This window comes from Lissotriton helveticus, chromosome 9 (genome assembly GCF_964261635.1).
Source record: "Lissotriton helveticus chromosome 9, aLisHel1.1, whole genome shotgun sequence".
NCBI lineage: Eukaryota > Metazoa > Chordata > Amphibia > Caudata > Salamandridae > Lissotriton > Lissotriton helveticus.
In genome coordinates this window covers 926,806,294-926,830,259 of record NC_136070.1, presented here as the reverse complement: position 1 = coordinate 926,830,259, position 23,966 = coordinate 926,806,294, and the positions used below count along the sequence as shown (strand labels likewise).

The 23,966-nt window shown below is 51.9% G+C and overlaps 1 protein-coding gene across 1 annotated transcript in view; it reads left to right on the top strand.

Moving 5' to 3' along the window:
• The window catches only part of LOC144782017 (calcineurin B homologous protein 2-like), a 129,784-nt gene that overhangs the window by 92,527 nt on the left and 13,291 nt on the right, over window positions 1-23,966 (top strand). The window contains exons 5-6 of the mRNA XM_078661130.1: window positions 16,994-17,055; window positions 18,943-19,065. Coding sequence (XP_078517256.1) covers window positions 16,994-17,055; window positions 18,943-19,065 — 185 coding nt within the window. The remainder of the gene's footprint in view (window positions 1-16,993; window positions 17,056-18,942; window positions 19,066-23,966) is intronic.

Sequence of the window (23,966 nt, the reverse complement as noted above, 5' to 3'; positions counted from 1 at the left end):
GTCTCCTGGAATCAGGAGCGTGCAGGGGCACAGAGGTCTCCTGGAATCAGGAGTGTGCAGGGACACAGGAATCTCCTAGAATCAGGAGCGTGCAGGGGCACAGAGGTCTCCTGGAATCAGGAGTGTGCAGGGACACAGGAATCTCCTAGAATCAGGAGCGTGCAGAGAAACGGGGGTCTCCTGGAATCAGGAGTGTTGAGGGGCACAGAGGTCTCATGGAATCAGGAGTGTGCAGGGGCACCGGTGTCTCCTGGAATCAGGAACGTGCAGGGACACAGGTGCCTCCTGGAATCAGGAGCATGCAGGGACACAGGTGTCTCCTGGAATCAGGAGCGTGCAGGGGCACAGGTGTCTCCTGGAATCAGGAGCGTGCAGGGGCACAGGTGTCTCCTGGAACCAGGACTGTGCAGGGACACGGGCTCTCTGTTGGACCCGGCCTCATGGCGTGGCCCTACCCCTCCCGCATGGCGGGCCCAGGACGACATCAGCCCTCCTCCGGACCTCGGGCGGCCCCTTCGGCCCGACCCGGCACACCCCAACGCCACAGATCCGGCTACCATCCCGGATCCCCATCACCGGCCTGGCTCCAGCCTAGGCCCCTCACAACCTAAGCACGAGGCCGTGCCCGACTCCATCTTGGGCCCACCACGTCACGACCATGTGGCCCCAGCCCCAGCCTCGGCCCCGGCGAAGCCCAGACCTCGAGGCACCAAGATCCACCCAGGTGGTCGAGTGGCCACTCGACAGATCCCGGAGGGAGAGGAGTTTCGATGGCCCTCCAGCCGCCCCCGGACGCCTGGTATCGATCGCCCTCCGGCCTCCCTGGGCGCTGGCTCCACCCCCCTGCTGGGTGTCTGGACACCATCATCCCGGCCCTTCTGACCCCCAGGCGAGAGGGTCCGGACATCAAAGGACTCCAGTCCTATATCTGGGCCAGCCCCGGAGTAGGACGCCAGTTGTATCCTGGACTGGAAGCCTGCTGACGCTGTCACGGCCGACACCAGACGAACTCATCCTTCCTGTAACCCGAAGCCTATCTGAGAGCCTGCTGGCGCTGCCGCGGCCTACCTTGCTGAACCATCTGAGAGTCTGCTGGCGCTGCCGCTGCCTACCTTGCTGAACCATCTGAGAGCCTGCTGGCAGTGCCGCGGCCTACCTTGCTGAACCATCCGAGAGCCTGCTGGCGCTGCCGCAGCCTACCTTGCTGAACCATCTGAGAGCCTGCTGGCGCTGCCGCGGCCTACCTTGCTGAACCATCTGAGAGCCTGCTGGCGCTGCCGCGGCCTACCTTGCTGAACCATCGGAGAGCCTGCTGGCGCTGCCGCGGCCTACCTTGCTAAGTCATCTGAGAACCTGCTGGCGCTGCCGCGGCTCGACATCACGGTACCCCCCAGCTCGAGGATTGAGAGCTGTGCGTAGGGTACCCCTTCCTCCGTCCGGAACTCGACTGTCCCGCTACCTACCCCCCTGGTTGTCCGAGACTTTACGGATCCCTCGATCCAGCTGTATATACTGCCAAGAACCCGCATCCTTTTATTACCTATAAAACTTGAGAACTTGCCCTCCTGTGTGGTGTCCGTTTGTAGTGTTGTGATTACTCTGCTGTACGATCCTAGGAGAGGGCCCTCATTCAGGAGGCCTCTCGGTAACGCTAGGCTACTTCTCAAAGGAGAGGTGGACCTAGGGGTGGTCAGTCAGACATCTTCTGCCTCCCCCGGGGTCGCCTTTCTAACATTGGTGTCAGAAGTGGGATCCGAGCCACGCAGATCGTACAGAGAGTGATTCACCCGCTACCCAGACAAACCCACTGCAACCATGAGCACAGAATTCCAGAAAGAGAAAATGGAAGACTACAGTCACAAGGAGTTAAAGCAATTCTGCAAAAACCTAGGCATCGCTACCACTGGCTTAAGCACCAAAGAAGATTTTAAATCGGCCCTGCAGGCCTGGGTGGACGCCGGCGAGGCGCCACCTCCGAGTGAAGATAACCCGAGCCCGAACGGAGGCCCGGAGGCTGAGGGGAACCCGGCGGGAGGGAGACCCGCAAACCCAGACACGTGCCTCTCCCACGAAGACGCCCGAGAACGAGAGAGGATCCGGCTCCACGAGTTGGATTTGGCCCGACTCCGACAAGACGGAGAACTCCAACTGGCAGAAAAGAAGCTAGCCCTTGAGGAGAAGAAACTCCTGCTCGAGCACGAGCGCGTCCTCAAAGAATTGGAACTTAAAGCCAAGGAAAACGAGACAGCCACCTCCGGGGGTAAGACCCCAACACCCCCGGTGGACACGAAGGTGCACATACCCAAAGATATCATCAAGGAGTACTATAAGAACGATGACATCCAACAGTGGTTCAAAGCCTACGAGGTCGCCATGGCCGCCCATCGAGTACCCCTCAGGGACTGGGGCGCCGGCCTGTGGGGGAAGTTTATCAACGAAGGGAGAGACGCCCTGCTGGAGCTCCCTGATACCGAGAGAAACTCGTACGAACCCATGAAAACCGCCCTCCTCATTCGCTACGGACTCACCCCCGAGATGTACCGGCAGCGATTCCGAGACTGCAAAAAAATCCCCGGTACCACGTGGGTAGAGTATGTGAATTTTTACAGCAGAGCCTTCGAGGGGTGGATCAGAGGCTGCCAGGTCACCACCTACCAGCAGTTAGTCGACCTCATTCTATGGGAACACCTGTCCAATAACTGTTTCATCGAAACCGGCAGCACCTCCTCGACAGCAAATTGACTGAGCCACGAAAGCTCGCTGTCGAGGCAGACCGATGGGCGAGCACCCGAGTCCCCCGGAACACGGTGGGGGACGGCCGGGGATCCCCCGGGAACCACCGACCCCGAGGCGGCGGAGTGGGCCAGAGCCGGGGACGAGACGCCCCCCAGGAGTCATCCCCTACCTCCATGTCACCACCCCTGGGCCGGAGAGGGGGCCCCCCAGCCAGGCCGGGGCCCCGGCCGAACGTTACGTGCCACAGATGCCAGCGACAGGGTCATTATGCAAATGACCCCCTCTGCCCGATGAACCAGCGACCCGGCACCACCGGGCCCCCAGCCCGCCAGATCGCGGCAGCTGCCCTGGGTGAAGAGAGAAGTGAGGAAGAGGACGACAGCCCCGAACAGCCCGAGTGGGAACCCGCCGCCATGACCTTAGCATGCCTGGGCACTCACGACCTGATGCCTCGAGGTCCGATCCCCGGCAACACCCAGAAATACCGCCAGTGGGTCACCATCAATGGTCGCCGGACCGAAGCCCTCCGTGACACTGGAGCCAGCGTGACAGCGGTCCGCTGCCACCTGGTGACCCCAGAGCAGATCCTTCCTAACGTCCTATGCCCAGTCCGGTCCGCAGACAACTCAGAGACTTTGTGCCAGATGGCCCGCATTCCCTTCGAGTGGGGAGGAGTGTCGGGCATGCTGAAAGTAACTGTCCGCGACGATGCCCCCGTGGACTGCCTCCTTGGGAACGACCTGGAAAGTTCCCCCTGGGCTGGCGTCGAACGAAGAGAGCACCTGGGGATGCTAGACCTGCCCGAGTGGGTCTGTGCGACCATCCGCTCCATGTCCGCCCGAGCCTCCCCCTCAGCGGGGGAAGCGCCGACTGAAGAGCCAGAGTGGCCCGCGCCTCCGCCACCAGTCGTCCCCGAGGACGCCGACCCCGAGGCCGGCCCCCACGGGTCCGCCCAAGAAGATCTCGCCGAGCTCAACCACCTCCCAGAACTCGCTCAATGGCGCCAAGAAGGGGGCCCCACCCGAGAACAGTTCCGGCAGGAGCAGAAAACCTGCCCCTCCCTCGAGGGGATGCGACAGCAAGCCGCTACTCAGGCCGCTGGAGACCCCGCGGGGTCCCACTGGGTCTACTGGGACAACGACCTCCTCTACAGTGAGCAGAAGATTGCCGAGCTAGGGGCCGGCCGGGTACTGGTCGTACCCCTCCGATTCAGAGACTTCCTCCTGAACTTAGCACATGATGTGCCCCTCGCCGGGCACCTGGGGCAGGACAAAATTTACAGCCGCCTGGTGACCCATTTCTTCTGGCCAAAAATGCGCACCGACGTGCATAACCACTGCCGAACCTGCCCGACCTGTCAGGCCAGCGGGAAGAGCGGGGGGAAAGTCAAAGCCCCGCTCCAGCCATTCCCCGTGGTGACCACCCCCTTCGAGCGAGTAGGAATAGACATCGTAGGACCCCTGGACCCTCGCACCTCGCAGGGACACCGCTTCATCCTAGTCCTGGTGGACCATGCCACTCGCTATCCGGAGGCCATCCCTCTCCGAACCATCACAGCCCCCGTGGTGGGCCGAGCCCTCATGAGCATCTTCTCCCGGGTCGGCTTCCCCCGAGAGGTAGTGAGTGATCGGGGCTCCAACTTTATCTCGAAGCATATGCGGTCCCTATGGCAACAGTGCGGGGTCACCTATAAATTCACCACCCCGTATCATCCCCAAGGAAATGGACTAGTGGAACGCTTTAACCGAACACTGAAGGGGATGATCAAGGGCCTGGAAGAGCCTCTCCGGCGCAAATGGGACGTCCTGCTGCCCTGCCTCCTGTTCGCCTACCGAGAGGTACCCCAGAAATCCCTGGGGTTCAGCCCTTTTGAACTCCTATACGGACACCCGGTTCGAGGCCCCCTTAGCCTGGTCAAGGAGGGCTGGGAGACAGCAGTTCGAGATGCCCCACCGGATGTCTACCGGTACCTCCTGACCCTCCGCAATCAGACTCGGAAGTTCAAGGAACTGGCCGAGGCCAACCTGGAGGCTAGTCAGGAGGACATGAAACGCTGTTATGATCAAAACGCCTCGTCCATCGAATTCGAGCCGGGCCAGCAAGTCTGGGTCATGTCCCCGGTCGAAACTTGTGCCCTCCAGGACAAATGGACGGGGCCCTTCAAAGTGGTGGAGCGCAAGAGCCCCGTCACTTACTTGGTGGACATGGAGTCCCCCAGGAACCCCCTCCGGGTTCTGCACGCTAACCGGCTCAAACCACACTTTGCACGCACTGAACTGAGCCTGCTGCTAGCGACCGATGACGGAGCTGAAGACGACTCCGAACCACTACCAGATCTCCTCAGCACCACCGAGAAAGACGGCTCCTTCGAAGGGGTCCGGCTCTCCTCGACCCTGACCCCAGAGCAGCAACAGGACTGCCGGAAGCTGCTGGGGCAGTTTGCGGATCTGTTTTCCCTCACGCCGGGGGTCACCCGGTGGTGTGTCCACGATGTAGACACCGGAGACAGCCCCCCTGTGAAACAACGAGCTTTTCGGGTGCCCGACCGGGTTCGGGCCTGCATCCAATCGGAAGTAGCCAAGATGTTGGCCCTGGGGGTAGTCGAACCCTCCAACAGTCCCTGGGCCAGTCCCGTTGTCCTGGTCCCCAAAGCTGCCTCCCCCGGAATAGCTCCCGAACTCCGGTTCTGTGTTGACTACCGGGGACTGAATGCAGTCACCAGGACCGACGCCCATCGCATCCCCAGGGCGGATGAACTGATCGATCGCCTAGGGGCCGCCAAATACCTCAGCACCTTTGATCTCACGGCGGGGTATTGGCAGATCGGCCTTACCCCTGGCGCACAAGAGCGATCGGCCTTCTCGACACCAGATGGCCACTATCACTTCAAAGTGATGCCCTTCGGCATGAAAAATGCGCCGGCCACCTTCCAGAGACTAGTGAACGAGGTGCTGGCCGGACTAGAGGAATACAGCGCCGCCTATCTAGATGACATTGCGGTGTACAGCCTTCACTGGGATGAGCACCTGTCCCACCTCTGGAAGGTCCTGACGGCCCTCCGGCGGGCCGGACTAACCATCAAAGCCAGCAAGTGCCAGATAGGCCAAGGGTCCGTGACCTATCTGGGACACCAAGTGGGGAGCGGCCAAGTGTCTCCCCTCCAACCCAAGATAGACGCCATCCGGGCCTGGGAGCCCCCGATCACCCAGACCGCCGTCCGAGCCTTCCTGGGGCTCACCGGATACTATCGGCGGTTTATAAAAGACTACGGGAGCATTGTGGGGCCCCTCACGGAACTGACCTCCAAGAAATTACCCCAGAAGGTGCACTGGACTCCTGCGTGCCAAACAGCCTTTGAGACTTTAAAGACGGCCATGTGCACCGCCCCTGTGCTGCAGGCCCCCGACTACAGCAGAGAGTTTGTAGTCCAAACCGACGCCTCGGAACACGGCATCGGGGCGGTCCTGTCCCAAGTGGGCCCCGAAGGAATCGACCGGCCGGTGGCCTTCATCAGCAGACGCCTCCTGGTAAGAGAACAGCGGTGGAGTACCATCGAGCGGGAAGCCTTTGCCGTGGTGTGGGCACTCAAGAAGCTCCGGCCCTACCTCTTCGGCACCCACTTCCGAGTTCAGACCGACCACCAGCCCCTGCGGTGGTTGATGCAGATGCGGGGAGAAAACCCGAAACTGCTGCGCTGGTCCATTTCTCTGCAAGGGATGGACTTCACCGTGGAGCATCGCCCCGGCAACGACCACGCCAATGCCGACGGCCTGTCCAGATTCTTCCGCCTCGGCGAGGAGAATCCCCAAGAAGATGGGTGACTCTCCCCTGCCTTCAGCTGGGGGGGACGCGTGTTGGACCCGGCCTCATGGCGTGGCCCTACCCCTCCCGCATGGCGGGCCCAGGATGACATCAGCCCTCCTCCGGACCTCGGGCGGCCCCTTCGGCCCGACCCGGCACACACCAACGCCACAGATCCGGCTACCATCCCGGATCCCCATCACCGGCCTGGCTCCAGCCTAGGCCCCTCACAACCTAAGCACGAGGCCTTGCCCGACTCCATCTTGGGCCCACCACGTCACGACCATGTGGCCTCAGCCCCAGCCTCGGCCCTGGCGAAGCCCAGACCTCGAGGCACCAAGATCCACCCAGGTGGTCGAGTGGCCACTCGACAGATCCCGGAGGGAGAGGAGTTTCGATGGCCCTCCAGCCGCCCCCGGACGTCTGGTATCGATCGCCCTCCGGCCTCCCTGGGCCCTGGCTCCACCCCCCTGCTGGGTGTCTGGACACCATCATCCCGGCCCTTCTGACCCCCAGGCGAGAGGGTCTGGACATCAAAGGACTCCAGTCCTATATCTGGGCCAGCCCCGGAGTAGGACGCCAGTTGTATCCTGGACTGGAAGCCTGCTGACGCTGTCACGGCCGACACCAGACAAACTCATCCTTCCTGTAACCCGAAGCCTATCTGAGAGCCTGCTGGCGCTGCCACGGCCTACCTTGCTGAACCATCTGAGAGCCTGCTGGCGCTGCCGCGGCCTACCTTGCTGAACCATCTGAGAGCCTGCTGGTGCTGCCGCGGCCTACCTTGCTGAACCATCCGAGAGCCTGCTGGCGCTGCCGCGGCCTACCTTGCTGAACCATCTGAGAGCCTGCTGGCGCTGCCGCGGCCTACCTTGCTGAACCATCTGAGAGCCTGCTGGCGCTGCCGCGGCCTACCTTGCTGAACCATCGGAGAGCCTGCTGGCGCTGCCGCGGCCTACCTTGCTAAGTCATCTGAGAACCTGCTGGCGCTGCCGCGGCTCGACATCACGGTACCCCCCAGCTCGAGGATTGAGAGCTGTGCGTAGGGTACCCCTTCCTCCGTCCGGAACTCGACTGTCCCGCTACCTACCCCCCCCGGTTGTACGAGACTTTACGGATCCCTCGATCCAGCTGTATATACTGCCAAGAACCCGCATCCTTTTATTACCTATAAAACTTGAGAACTTGCCCTCCTGTGTGGTGTCCGTTTGTAGTGTTGTGATTACTCTGCTGTACGATCCTAGGAGAGGGCCCTCATTCAGGAGGCCTCTCCGTAACACTCGGCTACTTCTCAAAGGAGAGGTGGACCTAGGGGTGGTCAGTCAGACATCTTCTGCCTCCCCCGGGGTCGCCTTTCTAACAGTCTCCTGGAATTAGGAGCGTGCAGGGGTACAGGTGTCTCCTGGAATCAGGAGCGAGCAGGGACACAGGTGTCTCCTGGAATCAGGAGCGTGCAGGGGCACAGGTGTCTCCTGGAATCAGGAGCTTTCAGGGACACAGGGCTCTCCTGGAATCAGGAGCTTTCAGGGACACAGGGCTCTCCTGGAATCAGGAGCGTGCAGGGACACAGGTGTCTCCTGGAATCAGGAGCGTGCAGACACACAGGGATCTCCTGGAATCAGGAGTGTGCAGGGACACAGGGAACTCCTGTAATCAGGAGCGGGCAGGGACACAGGGTTCTCCTGGATTCAGGAGCGTGCAAGGACACAGGGGTCTCCTGGAATCAGGAGCGTGCAAGGACACAGGGGTCTCCTGGAAACAGGACTGTACAGGGACACAGGGGTCTACTAGAATCAGGAGGGTGCAGGGGCACAGGGGTCTCCTGGAATCAGGAGCGTGCAGGGACACAGGAATCTCCTGGAATCAGGAGCATGCAGGGACACAGGTATGTCCTGGAATCAGGAGTGTGCAGGGACACAGAGGTCTCCTGGAATCAGGAGTGTGAAGGGACACTGGAGTCTACTGGAATCAGGAGCGTGCCGGGACATCGGGATCTCCTGGAATCAGGAGCGTGCAGGGACACATGGGTTTCCTGGAATCTGGAGCATGCAGGGACACAGGTGTGTCCTGGAATCAGGAGCGTGCAGGGACACAGAGGTCTCCTGGAATCAGGAGTGTGAAGGGACACTGGGGTCTACTGAAATCAGGAGCGCGCAGGGACATCGGGATCTCCTGGAATCAGGAGCGTGCAGGGACACAGGGGTTTCCTGGAATCGGGAGCGTGCAGGGACACAGGGGTCTCCTGGAATCAGAAGCATGCCGGGACATCGGGATCTCCTGGAATCAGGAGCGTGCAGGGACACAGGGGTTTCCTGGAATCGGGAGCGTGCAGGGACACAGGTGTGTCCTGGAATCAGGAGCCTGCAGGGACACAGGGGTTTCCTGGAATCGGGAGCGTGCAGGGACACAGGTGTGTCCTGGAATCAGGAGCATTCAGGAACACTGGAATCTTCTGGAATCAGGAGCTTGCAGGGACACGGAGGTCTCCTGGGATGAGGAGCGTTCAGGGACACAGGGATCTTCGGGAATCAGGAGTGCGCAGGGACACAGGAATCTCCTAGAATCAGGAGCGTGCAGGGGCACAGAGGTCTCCTGGAATCAGGAGTGTGCAGGGACACAGGAATCTCCTAGAATAAGGAGCGTGCAGGGGCACAGAGGTCTCCTGGAATCAGGAGTGTGCAGGGGCACAGAGGTCTCCTGGAATCAGGAGTGTGCAGGGACACAGGAATCTCCTAGAATTAGGAGCGTGCAGGGGCACAGAGGTCTCCTAGAATCAGGAGTGTGCAGAGACACAGGAATCTCCTAGAATCAGGAGCGTGCAGGGAAACAGGGGTCTCCTGGAATCAGGAGCGTGCAGGGGCACAGAGGTCTCCTGGAATCAGGAGTGTGCAGGGACACAGGAATCTCCTAGAATCAGGAGCGTGCAGGGGCACATAGGTCTCCTGGAATCAGGAGTGTGCAGGGACACAGGAATCTCCTAGAATCAGGAGCGTGCAGAGAAACGGGGGTCTCCTGGAATCAGGAGTTTTGAGGGGCACAGAGGTCTCATGGAATCAGGAGTGTGCAGGGGCACCGGTGTCTCCTGGAATCAGGAACGTGCAGGGACACAGGTGCCTCCTGGAATCAGGAGCATGCAGGGACACAGGTGTCTCCTGGAATCAGGAGCGTGCAGGGGCACAGGTGTCTCCTGGAATCAGGAGCGTGCAGGGACACAGGTGTCTCCTGGAACCAGGACTGTGCAGGGACACGGGGGTCTCCTGGAATTAGGAGCGTGCAGGGGTACAGGTGTCTCCTGGAATCAGGAGCGAGCAGGGACACAGGTGTCTCCTGGAATCAGGAGCGTGCAGGGGCACAGGTGTCTCCTGGAATCAGGAGCTTTCAGGGACACAGGGCTCTCCTGGAATCAGGAGCTTTCAGGGACACAGGGCTCTCCTGGAATCAGGAGCGTGCAGGGACACAGGTGTCTCCTGGAATCGGGTGCGTGCAGGGACACAGGGGTCTCCTGGAATCAGAAGCGTGCCGGGACATCGGGATCTCCTGGAATCAGGAGCGTGCAGGGACACAGGGGTTTCCTGGAATCGGGAGCGTGCAGGGACACAGGTGTGTCCTGGAATCAGGAGCATTCAGGAACACTGGAATCTTCTGGAATCAGGAGCTTGCAGGGACACGGAGGTCTCCTGGGATGAGGAGCGTTCAGGGACACAGGGATCTTCGGGAATCAGGAGTGCACAGGGACACAGGGGTCTCCTGGAATCCGGAGCGTGCAGGGGCACAGAGGTCTCCTGGAATCAGGAGTGTGCAGGGGCACAGAGGTCTCCTGGAATCAGGAGTGTGCAGGGACACAGTAATCTCCTAGAATCAGGAGCGTGCAGGGGCACAGAAGTCTCCTGGAATCAGGAGTGTGCAGGGACACAGGAATCTCCTAGAATCAGGAGCGTGCAGGGAAACGGGGGTCTCCTGGAATCAGGAGCGTGCAGGGGCACAGAGGTCTCCTGGAATCAGGAGTGTGCAGGGACACAGGAATCTCCTAGAATCAGGAGCGTGCAGGGGCACAGAGGTCTCCTGGAATCAGGAGTGTGCAGGGGCACAGAGGTCTCCTGGAATCAGGAGTGTGCAGGGACACAGGAATCTCCTAGAATCAGGAGCGTGCAGGGGCACAGAGGTCTCCTGGAATCAGGAGTGTGCAGGGACACAGGAATCTCCTAGAATCAGGAGCGTGCAGAGAAACGGGGGTCTCCTGGAATCAGGAGTGTTGAGGGGCACAGAGGTCTCATGGAATCAGGAGTGTGCAGGGGCACCGGTGTCTCCTTGAATCAGGAACGTGCAGGGACACAGGTGCCTCCTGGAATCAGGAGCGTGCAGGGACACAGGTGTCTCCTGGAATCAGGAGCGTGCAGGGGCACAGGTGTCTCCTGGAATCAGGAGCGTGCAGGGGCACAGGTGTCTCCTGGAATCAGGAGCGTGCAGGGACACAGGTGTCTCCTGGAACCAGGACTGTGCAGGGACACGGGGGTCTCCTGGAATTAGGAGCGTGCAGGGGTACAGGTGTCTCCTGGAATCAGGAGCGAGCAGGGACACAGGTGTTTCCTGGAATCAGGAGCTTTCAGGGACACAGGGCTCTCCTGGAATCAGGAGCGTGCAGGGGCACAGGTGTCTCCTGGAATCAGGAGCGTGCAGGGACACAGGTGTCTCCTGGAACCAGGACTGTGCAGGGACACGGGGGTCTCCTGGAATTAGGAGCGTGCAGGGGTACAGGTGTCTCCTGGAATCAGGAGCGAGCAGGGACACAGGTGTCTCCTGGAATCAGGAGCGTGCAGGGGCACAGGTGTCTCCTGGAATCAGGAGCGTGCAGGGGCACAGGTGTCTCCTGGAATCAGGAGCGTGCAGGGACACAGGTGTCTCCTGGAATCAGGAGCTTTCAGGGACACAGGGCTCTCCTGGAATCAGGAGCTTTCAGGGACACAGGGCTCCCCTGGAATCAGGAGCGTGCAGGGACACAGGTGTCTCCTGGAATCAGGCGCGTGCAGGGACACAGGGATCTTCTGGAATCAGGAGCTTTCAGGGACACAGGGCTCTCCTGGAATCAGAAGCGTGCAGGGACACAGGTGTCTCCTGGAATCAGGAGCGTGCAGGGACACAGGTGTCTCCTGGAATCAGGAGCGTGCAGGGGCACAGGTGTCTCCTGGAATCAGGAGAGTGGAGGGGCACAGATGTCTCCTGGAATCAGGACTGTGCAGTGACACAGGGGTCTCCTGGAATCAGGTGCGTGCAGGGGCACAGGCGTCTCCTGGAATCAGGAGCGTGCAGGGGCACAGATGTCTCCTGGAATCAGGACTGTGCAGTGACACAGGGGTCTCCTGGAATCAGGTGCGTGCAGGGGCACAGGCGTCTCCTGGAATCAGGAGCGTGCAGGGGCACAGGGGTCTCCTGGAATCAGGACTGTGCAGGGACACAGGTGTCTCCTGGAATCAGGAGGGTGCAGGGACACAGGTGTCTCCTGGAATCAGGAGCGTGCAGGGACACAGGTGTCTCCTGGAATCAGGAGCGTGCAGGGACACAGGTGTCTCCTGGAATCAGGAGCTTTCAGGGACACAGGTGTCTCCTGGAATCAGGAGCGTGCAGGGACACAGGTGTCTCCTGGAAACAGGACTGTGCAGGGACACATGGGTCTCCTGGAATCAGGAGCGTGCAGGGACACAGGGGTCTCCTGGAATCAGGACTGTGCAGGGACACATGGGTCTCCTGGAATCAGGAGCGTGCAGGGACACAGGTGTCTCCTGGAATCAGGAGCATGCAGGGACAAGACTCTGCCAAGAAGGAGCTAATCAATGGACAGCTACAAAGGTTGGGTCCCTATAAGGCGTGTAGGGGCTTGACCACCAATGCATAATACATACAACAATTGCCACACACATTCTCCTTTGCAAACTGTTTGAGACAGTCATGTACTAGGAATTAGGGAACTGAATGTGAATAAATCCCATTAACTTTAATAAGATTCTTTACCAATGCCAGTGACAGGGTCGGATTGGTAAAACGGGCACTCGGGCAATGGGCCGGTATTCGACCTGCACCTGTGGGCTGCTTTTTTGGCAAGCGTGGTGGCCGATATGGACTGTGTCTGTGCAGTTCAGATGCCGCCAGGGGCCCAGTGGGGGCCCGAGTGGTCATTCTGGTGGCAGATGGGCCTCTGCCTCCTCCCTTTTACCTGGGAGGTTTCATCCCCAGTCTCTCGCTGGGCCGTCCCATTAATGTACGCCGATTGAGCAGGGGCCGGGGGCCTGAGCAGAAGTGGCCTCACTTACATTCAGGTGCGGGTCACCATTGTGAACTCATACGTGCACAGAGTCCTGGCAACATTTGCATTTTTATTTATCTCAGTGAAGTTAAGAAAATGTGCCTCTTTTATAGAAACCCCTTACTTCTTTATATAACATTTTTAAAATACTGAAGCTCTGTTTTGAGAAAAAATGCAATCCGCAAATGTGGGCCTTTTTTTTTTTTTTTTTTTAGAGGTCCCGGGCCAAATTTTTTATCCCAATCCAACCCTGGCCAGTGAAGAAGCACAAATTAATTATTAAAGTGCAGATTATACTGATTCATCTATAATCACTGACTAAGAAAGAAAGTTGGAAGAATAGGAGACCGCTACCATGCATGATCGATCTGACAGAATGTGTTCACATCATCTAATTACAATGATTCTTCCATTTCTTCCTCTAGCACATGCCTAAATGAAAGGTGTAGTAACCAAGCCTGAGATTGTAAGTACATATGATGAGGATAATAGGTCAGACTGCATCACATTATTGGTAACCCCATTTCAGTAATGTGTTAATCCAGAGTCTAGAAATAAAGCATCTCTTTATTGTCTGAATAAATTCTAGAGATGAATCAAATCACTTGGATCTTGGCAAGGAAAGGTCAATGTATTTGGACCCCACTGTTGTTACGGGGTCTGCTTTTTAAAGGGGACCTGGACGTCATGTTTTCCAGCAGAAGCTCCTCAGCTAACGCGGAGGAGTGTCGCTCCACTGCTTTTCAGCAGTGCAAAAAGTAAAAATAAAATGATAACATCACAATGTTATTATCATTTTATTTTTCTGTGCTGAAGCCGATTTTGGTGTGGGGTGGGTCTTGGCTATCATCGTCGGAGGGTCGAGACTGGTGTGGAGGGTAACGATACTCCTTGACGAAAGTATGACTACAGGAGAACGTTCCCACTCTGACCCGTGTTAAGATCGACAACAGTGAAATTCTGGAACATGCCCTGAGTGTATTGACAAGTAGGCAAGTATTGCCAGCACCGTTTAGCCCTGCAACAAGGTATTTCCTATTTAGAGGGATAGTATGTAAGAAAACAGAGGGATCTGTATCCTGAATAAGTCCTATGACCCAATGGGGCAGTGGGTAGAGGCTGAAACATGTTAAAACTGGCAGTGAGGGAAATGGAGACACAATCTCTCCAATATACCACCTTTTACTTTTAACAGAATAAATGTAGGTAGGGCACTCCACTTAGACAGTTAAAAATACTTTTTCTTTCTCTGCATTTGGGATCCCTTTCAAGGATAAGGATGTTCTCTCTAAAACATAAACATATGTGCTCCACCCTGATCGTTGGCCTGCTCCAGGGTGTGTCAGTGGCCCAATGATGAAGCATGCCACTATCTAGTGGGTGAGGGTAGTATTTACAACCTTTTGGGTTTTTTCCTCCGTAAGTGAGTAGTCATAAGACAAGCATTTTAATTCTGAACGTTCAAATGGGATGCTCAAAGCTCTAAGTTTGTTTCACATCCTTCTCGTTTGGTGAGTTTTTAAGGGTAGCCTTTTGTAGAGCAAGGGAAGGCATGCTGTCTTGTTTTTTGTCTGCTTGTCTGCAAGATAAATGGGGGGTGGAGGTTGTGATGGCTCTGTAAATGATGTAGCTGGTTTTGAAGATGGTGCAAGTCAGTAAAGGGTGCTGTTGGAGTTCCATGAGGATGGGTGTGATGTGATCATACTTCTACAGGCCGTGGATGACATGTGCATGGAGTGGATTAAAGATTTGGTAGCATTGGTATTCAGCTGCTCCATCAGCAGGCTGCTAAAAATACTTGGGACCCCTGCACTAACTTTGTTTTACAAATGGAGAACACGCGCTCCCACCACAGGCTGGGAGAACAACTGCCTATGAGCTACTAAGAAAGAATTCAGGATGATGTTAGCACATGAGCTTACCTTGGTCACTCAAGAGGTACAGAAACAAGAGGCTTGTCACCATGAGCAATGGGCTTGAAGTCATGCCATATTAGGGCGAGTGATGAAGGAATGAAACCAAAATGGGCAGAAGCAGAAACAATGTGGGAAGCTCTGTCCCCACAACCAAACAGCTATACAAATTCTAAAGATTATATGCTCATATTTATAAACTGCAGCACAGGATTGGGAGCTGTCAAAAAGCTTTCTGCCATGTAGCTTTGTGATGTTTCTGTAGGATGGCGCGGCTGGCCTAGGTAACCACGGTAGGCCAGGGCGGGGGTGAGGTGGGTGGGGAAGGGATTAGCAGACAACGGGATAGTGAAAGTAATGTAAAAAAATATATAACCACTTACCTTGTACTCGCTGACTTGGCGATGCACAGAGCGCAAGGTAAGTGGGTTTTTTTAACTTTAATTTGACTATCTCCTTTTTTCGACGATGCGGCGAGCACAAGGTAAGTGGTTTTATTTATTTTTTTACTTTACTTCCACTATCCCGTCATCTGTCCACTTCACCGCCCACCTTCCCCACACCACCGCCACACCGCTAGCTAGCTGTGCCGGCTGCGCCTTAGCTATAGCACGGAAGATTGGTATGTTGTGTCAGCTCTGAAGAAACTGAGATGGTTATTTAGGGGTATGCAAAACTGCATAATGTTTCTCCTGTGAATTTCATGAAAGGTACACTTTTACAGCAACATTTTTTTATTAGAATATATACCTCAATTAAAAAAGGTAACGTAGTTTAGCAGCAGAATACTGTTCAAGTGGGAAATGTCACTTGGCAAGACTCAGTCTCTCGCCTGCCAAAATTAACGTGGAATTGCATAATGCAAAATCTGCTGAATGCACAATATAATTGAAATAAAAAACACATCTAATATGAACTCTCCATCACGTTCCATCACTCAGTTTTATATATCCTTATTCTTTGGCGGTTACATGTGTAAGTAGGAATAATTTTCTCCTACAAAGAGACAATGTACACACAAAATATACAACTACACCCCTTACAAGGAAGTTAGCAAGAGGGATTGTCTAGATAGTCGAAAATAACTAACTCTATTGTTCTTGATTTAGCCCGACATTCGTCATCGCCAACCTGCTCCTCATCAAGGATGCAAGTTAAAGATGGGCCTTATTCAGGCTCATTTTGTCCTGTCTATATGTGTTAATTTTAATCAGAGTGGTAAGTTCTGGCTTTCTCTAGATATATACAGTCCCATATTTTGGGAAAATTGTATAGCGGTGAGGTTACAACATTAATATTTTCACCCAATACCACAATGTTAAAATGTAGGAAGGGCATTATGATCCATTGTATCTCAACAGAGAGTCAACATGTTTCAACCTATTTTATTCCCTGCGAACAAATGGTCAAAAGACTTTCATCAGGACTTGGAATGTTTAAAAGACTCTTCATTAAAATGTCGACCAATAGCACAGAAGACAGTGTGGCGCCTACTTTACCAAAATCATTGTGCTCTGAAACCCTATCCTAACCTGCAATGCCCAAGAGGTCGTCCATGGTTCTTTTGTGTAAACAATGGGCCCTCTGACACCATTCCATGTAGCTCAAACCCAAACTGGTGCTTTTTCTCTTTTGTGAAACAAAACATTTCAGAATTAAAACATGACTTCACAAAACAAAGGTAATAATTTTCTCTGGAAAGTAAAATGCTGTGATATTCTTGGAACTTTTGTGATGTTTTCTCCTTATTTGTTCTTCACAGATATCTAGCACGATATATCATAGTTGTCTCTAGGCAAACTGGCCGTATAAAATGCATATTTAAATACATTTTAGTGGCACGAATGTCCCATATATTATGTTATTAGATATAATCACTCCAAAGAGGGTATACACTAAATACGCATGGGCATAGTCTTACTCTCTAGAAGTTGCATTTTTAAGAGAAGTCGATATGTGTACGTCGGTATAGAAATTAAAAAGATCTACAACCCATTCAAAAAGGGAGGCAATTGATGAGAAGTCAATGGGCATTTCCTCTAGATGTCATCCTGCTCTGGAGAAGCCAAGTACTGAATGGGCATGGAAACCAGTCGCTACACCCCTAGCCCAGTGGTAGGTGATCCATCAAAGAGGCCAAGGATTGGATGAGAGTGGGATAAATGTACATGCAGTGATATGCTTATGCCATTGCTTTGCACAGTCACTTCACTACTTGACATTTTTTCTTAACATGACTTTCCAGTTGCCTTCCAGCTGTACGACCAGGATAGAGATGGGAAGATCTCCAGGGCGGAACTGATGCAGGTAATGGACGAAAGCGACAGGAATGCATCTTTCTGAAAAGGCGTGAGTGGAAGAGTGTGTAATGTGCACAATGGGAAAGGGTAGGCTAGAGGCAAGAAAGGATTAGGCCCTTTGATCCTGGGAAAGTGAAGGGGAGGCCTGTAGGGCTTGACCACTGTATGCCTCTGAAAGAGGTGCAACCACTAGTAAGTAGTGGCTGCTGCGTACCTTGAAAATGGCGGTGAGTGCTAGAAGAAAAAGTCCCCTGGGTACATAGGAGACATCAGTAACGACCAAGGGACAGAGCCTCACGCAGGGCCACTGGAATTATGCAATTTTGCTGTCACTGCGTTTTCCGCTTATTGATGAATTTGCCACATAATCCTTCATCTGCTGCATAATCTTCAGATTTTAACAAAAAAAAATTCTAGCTCAAACAGATCAAAGGTTACTTAAAACACAGCGATGTTTTACCACACATTGGAGGCCCTTAGCAAAGGTTGACCGGTCACCTTTCTGATGATTATTGCTGTTTTTGGCTGTTAAACTGATACTAAAGAGATGAAATCTTTGGCCAGACAGTGTTCATATGTGTAAATAATGAAGTAATTCTATTACAAAACCTGCCATATTACGCCATAATAATTTGCCTCTTGTTGCCACATAATTTAGTTGACCCTGCTGCATGATTTGGTCGTCATCTGCCACATAATTCCAGTGGCCCTGGCCTTATGTACCTGAGAGACTGCAGAAAAGACCATCAGAGACAGTACCTGTGTCCCTGACAATACTGAGGATGAGAAAGCGAGAGTCAGCAAGGGGAATGGGGTAGAGTAAGTGAAGGAGACGAGGACAGTGAGACTGAGGCCCATATTGACTAAGCCTTTGCACTGTCCTTACATTGCACAAGGCGACGCAGGACAACACAATGCTTCAGTAAGATTTGCAAAGCCACACAAGGGACTATTTGCACCACCTTGCATACTTGTGATGCATTAGATGACATTTCGAGCTGGTAGGTGTTCTATTGGTGAAGCATGGGTGTTCCCGTGCATCCACCCGTAGATTTGACTCAATTCTAGATTTACAGAGGTTAGAAAACCTGAGATTGCTTCAATTTGGTATGCCTCCCGGAGGGTGGCGAAACGTGGAGAATAATCTTATTTTCTCCTGATTGAAACTTTCTGTGTGTGCTGCATTGTGCATCACACGTAGAAGGAGAAAAAGGCCTCTTTGAATTGTTTTCATGAACAAAGGTATACCTTCCTGCTCAGCAGGAAGTTTCCAAACCCCCTTGATGCCCTTTTTCATTCCCCTTTTCTTTGTTAATATAGTTACCTGCATAACCTCATTTGCATTTACTTTTATTTTATATTTATTGTACCCTTTCCTTTACTTTTATTGCCCATGATAAGTTTACTATTGTTACTTCTAAATCTACAATGTATTCTGATTTTTCTTCCTATGTTCTCCTTTCCCTCCCCCCTCCCGTTTTCCCTCGCAATTTCTTTACTGTATTATGTATTCATACCTTATATTATGACTAATAAATCTTTATTGAACTTAAAAAAAGGTATACCTTCCTGCACAAAAACAATCCTAACGCAAGCACTCTCTCACTATGGCGCAAGGGTACATGTGTTGGCACTAGGCAGCACACAGTGCGCCGGCACAAGGAGAGCAGAAATGATAGAGCATTTCTGCTCTCTTCCTTTCCTGCACTGCAGCACAGCAACTTCCCTTGCTGCACTGTATTGTGTGAAATAAAAGTAAATATGTCCATTAATGTTCAAAGTAAAGTATGTTTGCTGATATCACACGGCTCCCGGGTATGAATGGAGGCACGATGGGAAGGCGAAAGGGTGGAAACGGAAAGAGTAATGTGATCTTCCTCTCACCACTGTCCAGGTGCTACGGATGATGGTGGGTGTGCAGGTAACCAATGAGCAACTGGAGAGCATCACGGACAGAACTATCCAGGAAGCAGATCTGGACGGGGACAACGCCATCTCGTTCCAGGAATTTGTGCAGGTCAGCACAAGAGCAGTATAAATGACCAAAATATGCTGATGTGGATGAGAACACCACAAATGTATCTGGAGGATGTGATAGAAATGCTAGCTCCTCTTTAAGTATGTGAAGGCTCAGGCAGTATTACCAAGTCCTAGAGTGAGTATGCAACTGTGTGGTAATACCTCCACTTTCCGCGAGTACATGATGGTCCAGGCAGAAACAATACTACACTTTGTGAGAGTTTTATGACACTGTATCTAGATCAGGTACCTGTGAGTAGCTCGCCTGTGTTCAACCCAGCCTACTAATATCGAAGCTTTTGCTTGGTGAAATTATTATTATATATATATATATATATATATATCCGCAACACCTCGCAGCGCTCCACCACTCAGGTGAAAAACAAGGCATGGACCACTTCTTGTGTAGCATATGATTTATTCGCCCCAACAGCTAGTCATGACGCGTTTCGGCCGTCCCTGCGGCCTTGGTCACATCATATATATATATATATATAGACTAAAATTTAAAAGCATGTCCTCAATATTAAAATGTGGGTATTTACAGAACTCATAAGCTGATGTTTGGACAAAATTAGGTACGTTTTCAAAATGTTTTTAAAGCTATTACTCATTTTGGGAGGTTTATTACTTATATTATTACCTTAGTGCCAGAGGGATTGCAGCTATGGCTTTTATGTATTACCCATGTACAGTCATTTAAAATTCTCAAAGGATTTTTTTACATTAGTGCTGGAAACCCTGCCTCATCCACTGATGTGATCACTGCTTCCAATCTCGGTCACTATTACATCACTAATAGTAGTAGTTCGGGATGATTTCCATTGAACGAAAGTAGCTCTTAATACAGAAAGAGCTGGATACCCCGGATCTAGATAGATAATATCGACCTGCAATAATATCGCGTCCACTACACTGTCGAGGTAAGTACAGAATTCTTCTTCTTACCTGCACAACTACTCACTTAGTCTTAGCTTGCATTATAGTAAGTTACATTATGGAGAATTTTAAATTGCACATATCACCCTGAAAAGACTATCCGGGTGCCAGATGACAGGTGAAGCTGATGTGTACCAGGAGTTTAAAAAAGCCAGGCTTTGAGTTTCTTTTCGAATTTCTGGAAAGTGGTCATAGATCTTGAGAAGGGGAGTTGGTTCCAGTTTTTGGCGGCCAAATAAAAGAAAGAGGATCTCGAGTTGAAAACGGGTGGGGTGTTGGCAAAGTGGAGCATGGATGAGTGTAAGATCTGAGAGGGCCCGAGGAAGGAGACACTCTTATTTTGAAGTGTGGGTCAGTTTTGTACAGGGCTCTATAAGTGTGGCAAAGTAGCTTCAAGAGTGCAGACTTGTCAATGGGGAACCAGTGAATAGCCCTGAGATGAATGGATATAGTGGATAAGTCAATGTACTGGATGCAATATTATTGTCATGCGATGCGACAAATTAGATAGAGTGGGCTTATACCTCCATGAGTATGACAACCTGAAGATATTGGTGTTTGCATTCTATGTTGTAAGAAAATGCAAGGGTATGACATTTTTGCTATTACAACTTTCTTGCATAATTTGGAGATCTAGGCAGTGCTAGGCCAGCTCTCATGAGTATTAAAACAAAATATGGGTGGTGTAGCGCATGACCATTGAGAGACAAAGTGCCTTCCTTAAATGAAAGCTTGGCATTCAAAGCACAGACAACCTCCTGGAGGAGAAAAATCAGAGAAGAGACCACAAACGTATATGCCAGGGGTGCCAAAGCGATTTTGAGCACAAACAGAATGTGCCACAAAATGAAGGGACAATATGAAAAGTTCCCCTCCTTGATACAACAAAGAGGGTGAGAGAGAGTGCTTCATTGGCATTATTTCAGAATAGGGAAGAATTCCATCAGTGAAAAGAGGAAATCTTGAGCCTGTGAGAGGTGAGAACTTGAGTAGAACAGCATGTCATGCTTTGTAGACCCAGCAGGTGACTATGGAAGCGCTTAGTCCACATTTAGCTTAAAACAGAGCGAGACCCCAAGGCACATGTCAGATGCAGGACCAGCACTTCTAAAATGTGAGGTATGGCTGTAGTTTTATCGCATCACTTAGTGACAGCTAAAAATTACTTCAAACGAGCCAAAATGCCTTTGTTTCACTGTATGGGGAGCACCGCAGAAGGCTAAACACTTGGTGGGCTCAATCCTTTGCACTGTTTCTGGCAAAATGAGATCAGATTCTCAACGGAAGCCAGTGAGATAAGATGGACAACCACACACCGCAGCCAGCCAATTAAGCACATGAGAGAAAGAAACAAAAGGTCAGATGTATCAAACAGTTTTACTCATTCTTTTTCTATGGAAAAATGTGTTCATACATCTGGCCCAAAGATCCTAGGGGGCGCAGGAAGATATGCAGGTGGCTGATGCCAGAAGCCACACCTGCATTTTTAATGCTAAAAGAAAATCATAGTTATGAGCGAAAAATCTTGCAGCAAGACAAAGTTGGGAATGTGCCCAGAATAAGATTGGAGGGAACCAGTATGCATGGTGTACCAGAATTAAAAGTATACCTCCGCTCACCCTCATTTGTAGGGTGTCACCCATCTTGGACTCATCTTTAACTCGCTAACTAGCAAAATGCCTTCCATTGACTTCAATGGGATCATCACTCCTGAAAATATCCTTCCTCACCATGATATTTTTATTGTCTATTGATTTCAAGTCAAGTCAAGTCAAATGTTTTAATAAAGCGCAACTTATCACCGTAAGGTCTCAAGGCGCTTGAGCAGAAAGACAGTCCACGACGCCAAAGAGTGTTCCTGAAACAACAGGCGTTATTTAGGGAAAAGCCATGTTTTGAGACATTCCCGGAAGACTTTGTGTTCAGAGATTCATAGAAGATGTGGGAGCAGTTTATTCCACAGCCGAGGGGCAAGATAGGAAAAGGAGCGGTGGCCGTTTCGGGAGGTACGGACACGAGGCTGGACCAAAAATGATTTATTGCTGAACCTTAGGGGTCTGTTGGGTACATACCAGTTGAGTTTCTTTAGGAGATATTTAGGACCAGTGTCGTGCAGGATAGCGTGTGTCAGACTCAGGATCTTAAAGTGGCTTCTCTGACGAATGGGGAGCCAGTGAAGTTTTTTCAAACTAGGGGCAGAGGCGGTTCTGGGTGGAAGGTCAAGGGTCAGTTTGGCCGCAGCGTTCTGCAGGGGCTGCAGTTTAGAAAGCAAATCTTCGTTGAGTGCTGCAAACAGGGCATTGCCGTAATCAAGAGGGGATCACCCTCCAAACCACTCACTCAAGGGTTGAAAGGGAGGACAGAACATGGGTCATAGAAAGGTCACAAGGCAATCAAAAAGCAAACCAGGAAGAGACTTTTTCTCTACTGAAAAAACCGTTAAGTAAGAAGATAGTGGAGATTAAAAAAAAGGATGCAAGTCTCACTTGTCGGAGTAAGACAGAGCGTCAAGATGGCAAGCTTTTGTACAATGCACAAGAGGGGAAAATAAGTTGAGTGAAGGGAAAGATTTACATAAAGAATCATTGGCTAAGCCAACAGGTTTGACATTGTAATTGGCTTTGCTGGTCCTTTTTAGTGTACTAAGAAGCAAGCACAGATAAAAGAGTCAGAGCATGGATGCTACAGAAAAATAAAGGGTTTTTTCTGTCGCATCGAGTTTTCAGATGATTTTGTCGGTGCTTGCTCCACAGTGCTATCGGGCTGCTCGCTGTCTGCATGATCGTCCATCGTGCATCTCAAGGAGGTGGAAGGTGACACCCAAACAGTCAGTAGAAAAAAACAGGAGACGGAAATACCCCTGATGGCTAAGCAAAGATGTATCTGACAATGTCCCCAGGCAATGGCTGATGGTTCTGAACACACAATGCCAATGGCTGAAGGAGGCCAACCAAAGCCCCTTAAAGTATGTATAGAATACAATATGTTAGCCCTGAATGGTGCAATCCTCATTATACGTCAAACCTCAACAACCATTAGTAAAGTAAATAGGTCTCACTTTTGGGATTTACTCGCATTGCAAATGCTTTTTGGTAACAGTATCTGCAAAAAGCATTTTTTTGCAGATTGTCAATTTTGTATAACATCAGCCAAAAGAAAAAAAAATGGAAAAAAAAATGTGCAATGATGTGGCTGCAATATTTTATTAGTGTGCGCATGTTGCACCATACATGCATGCACCTATAAAAAGGTGTGGGCAATTTTTTATTTTATTTACCCATCCAAGATGGATTGATGAATCAAAAACATGAATTTCTTTTAGCGTGAAATCACTTTTTTTATAAGGCAGAGTAGTCATCAGTAATCTGTTACTAAGCCCTAAGAAAAAGATTTTTTTTTTTTTTAAAGAGACCATGGGAGAATGAAGGAGCGGGTGGGCGGAGCAGATGGGAAGTGCAGCAATGAGGATAAAATACAATTAAAGCCAGGTACGTGAGAATAGGAAATGCAGCACGCGAGGGAGTGTGCAACACTGAGGCAGGCTTGACCTAAAAACTGTTCAATGTACTGAAAAAATAATAAAACTGCAGGGCAAAGCCAGCCCTACAGTTTGACGTGATTTCGAAATATCTCAGGCACTGGAACTTATATTTTTTACAAATTAGATGCTCAATGCAGGGCCGGTCCTAGAACTTCTGGGGCCCTGGGCGAAAGGGAAGATGTGAGGCCCCTCTAATTTGCATGTAAAATCCATCGCGTGTGGGAGGTCTCGCAGAGGTTCGGGCGGGGTAATTTAAAAATAAAATAAATGTACCTTCCCAGGTCTCGCGTCATCTCTGCTCCTGACCTGCTCTTTTTCTTTCCTACCTCTGGCAGGAACAGGAATCAGGCAACCTCCCTCCCCTAAGCCAATCACAACGCTGCAATGGCAGCATTGTGATTGGATGGGATGCCGACCAG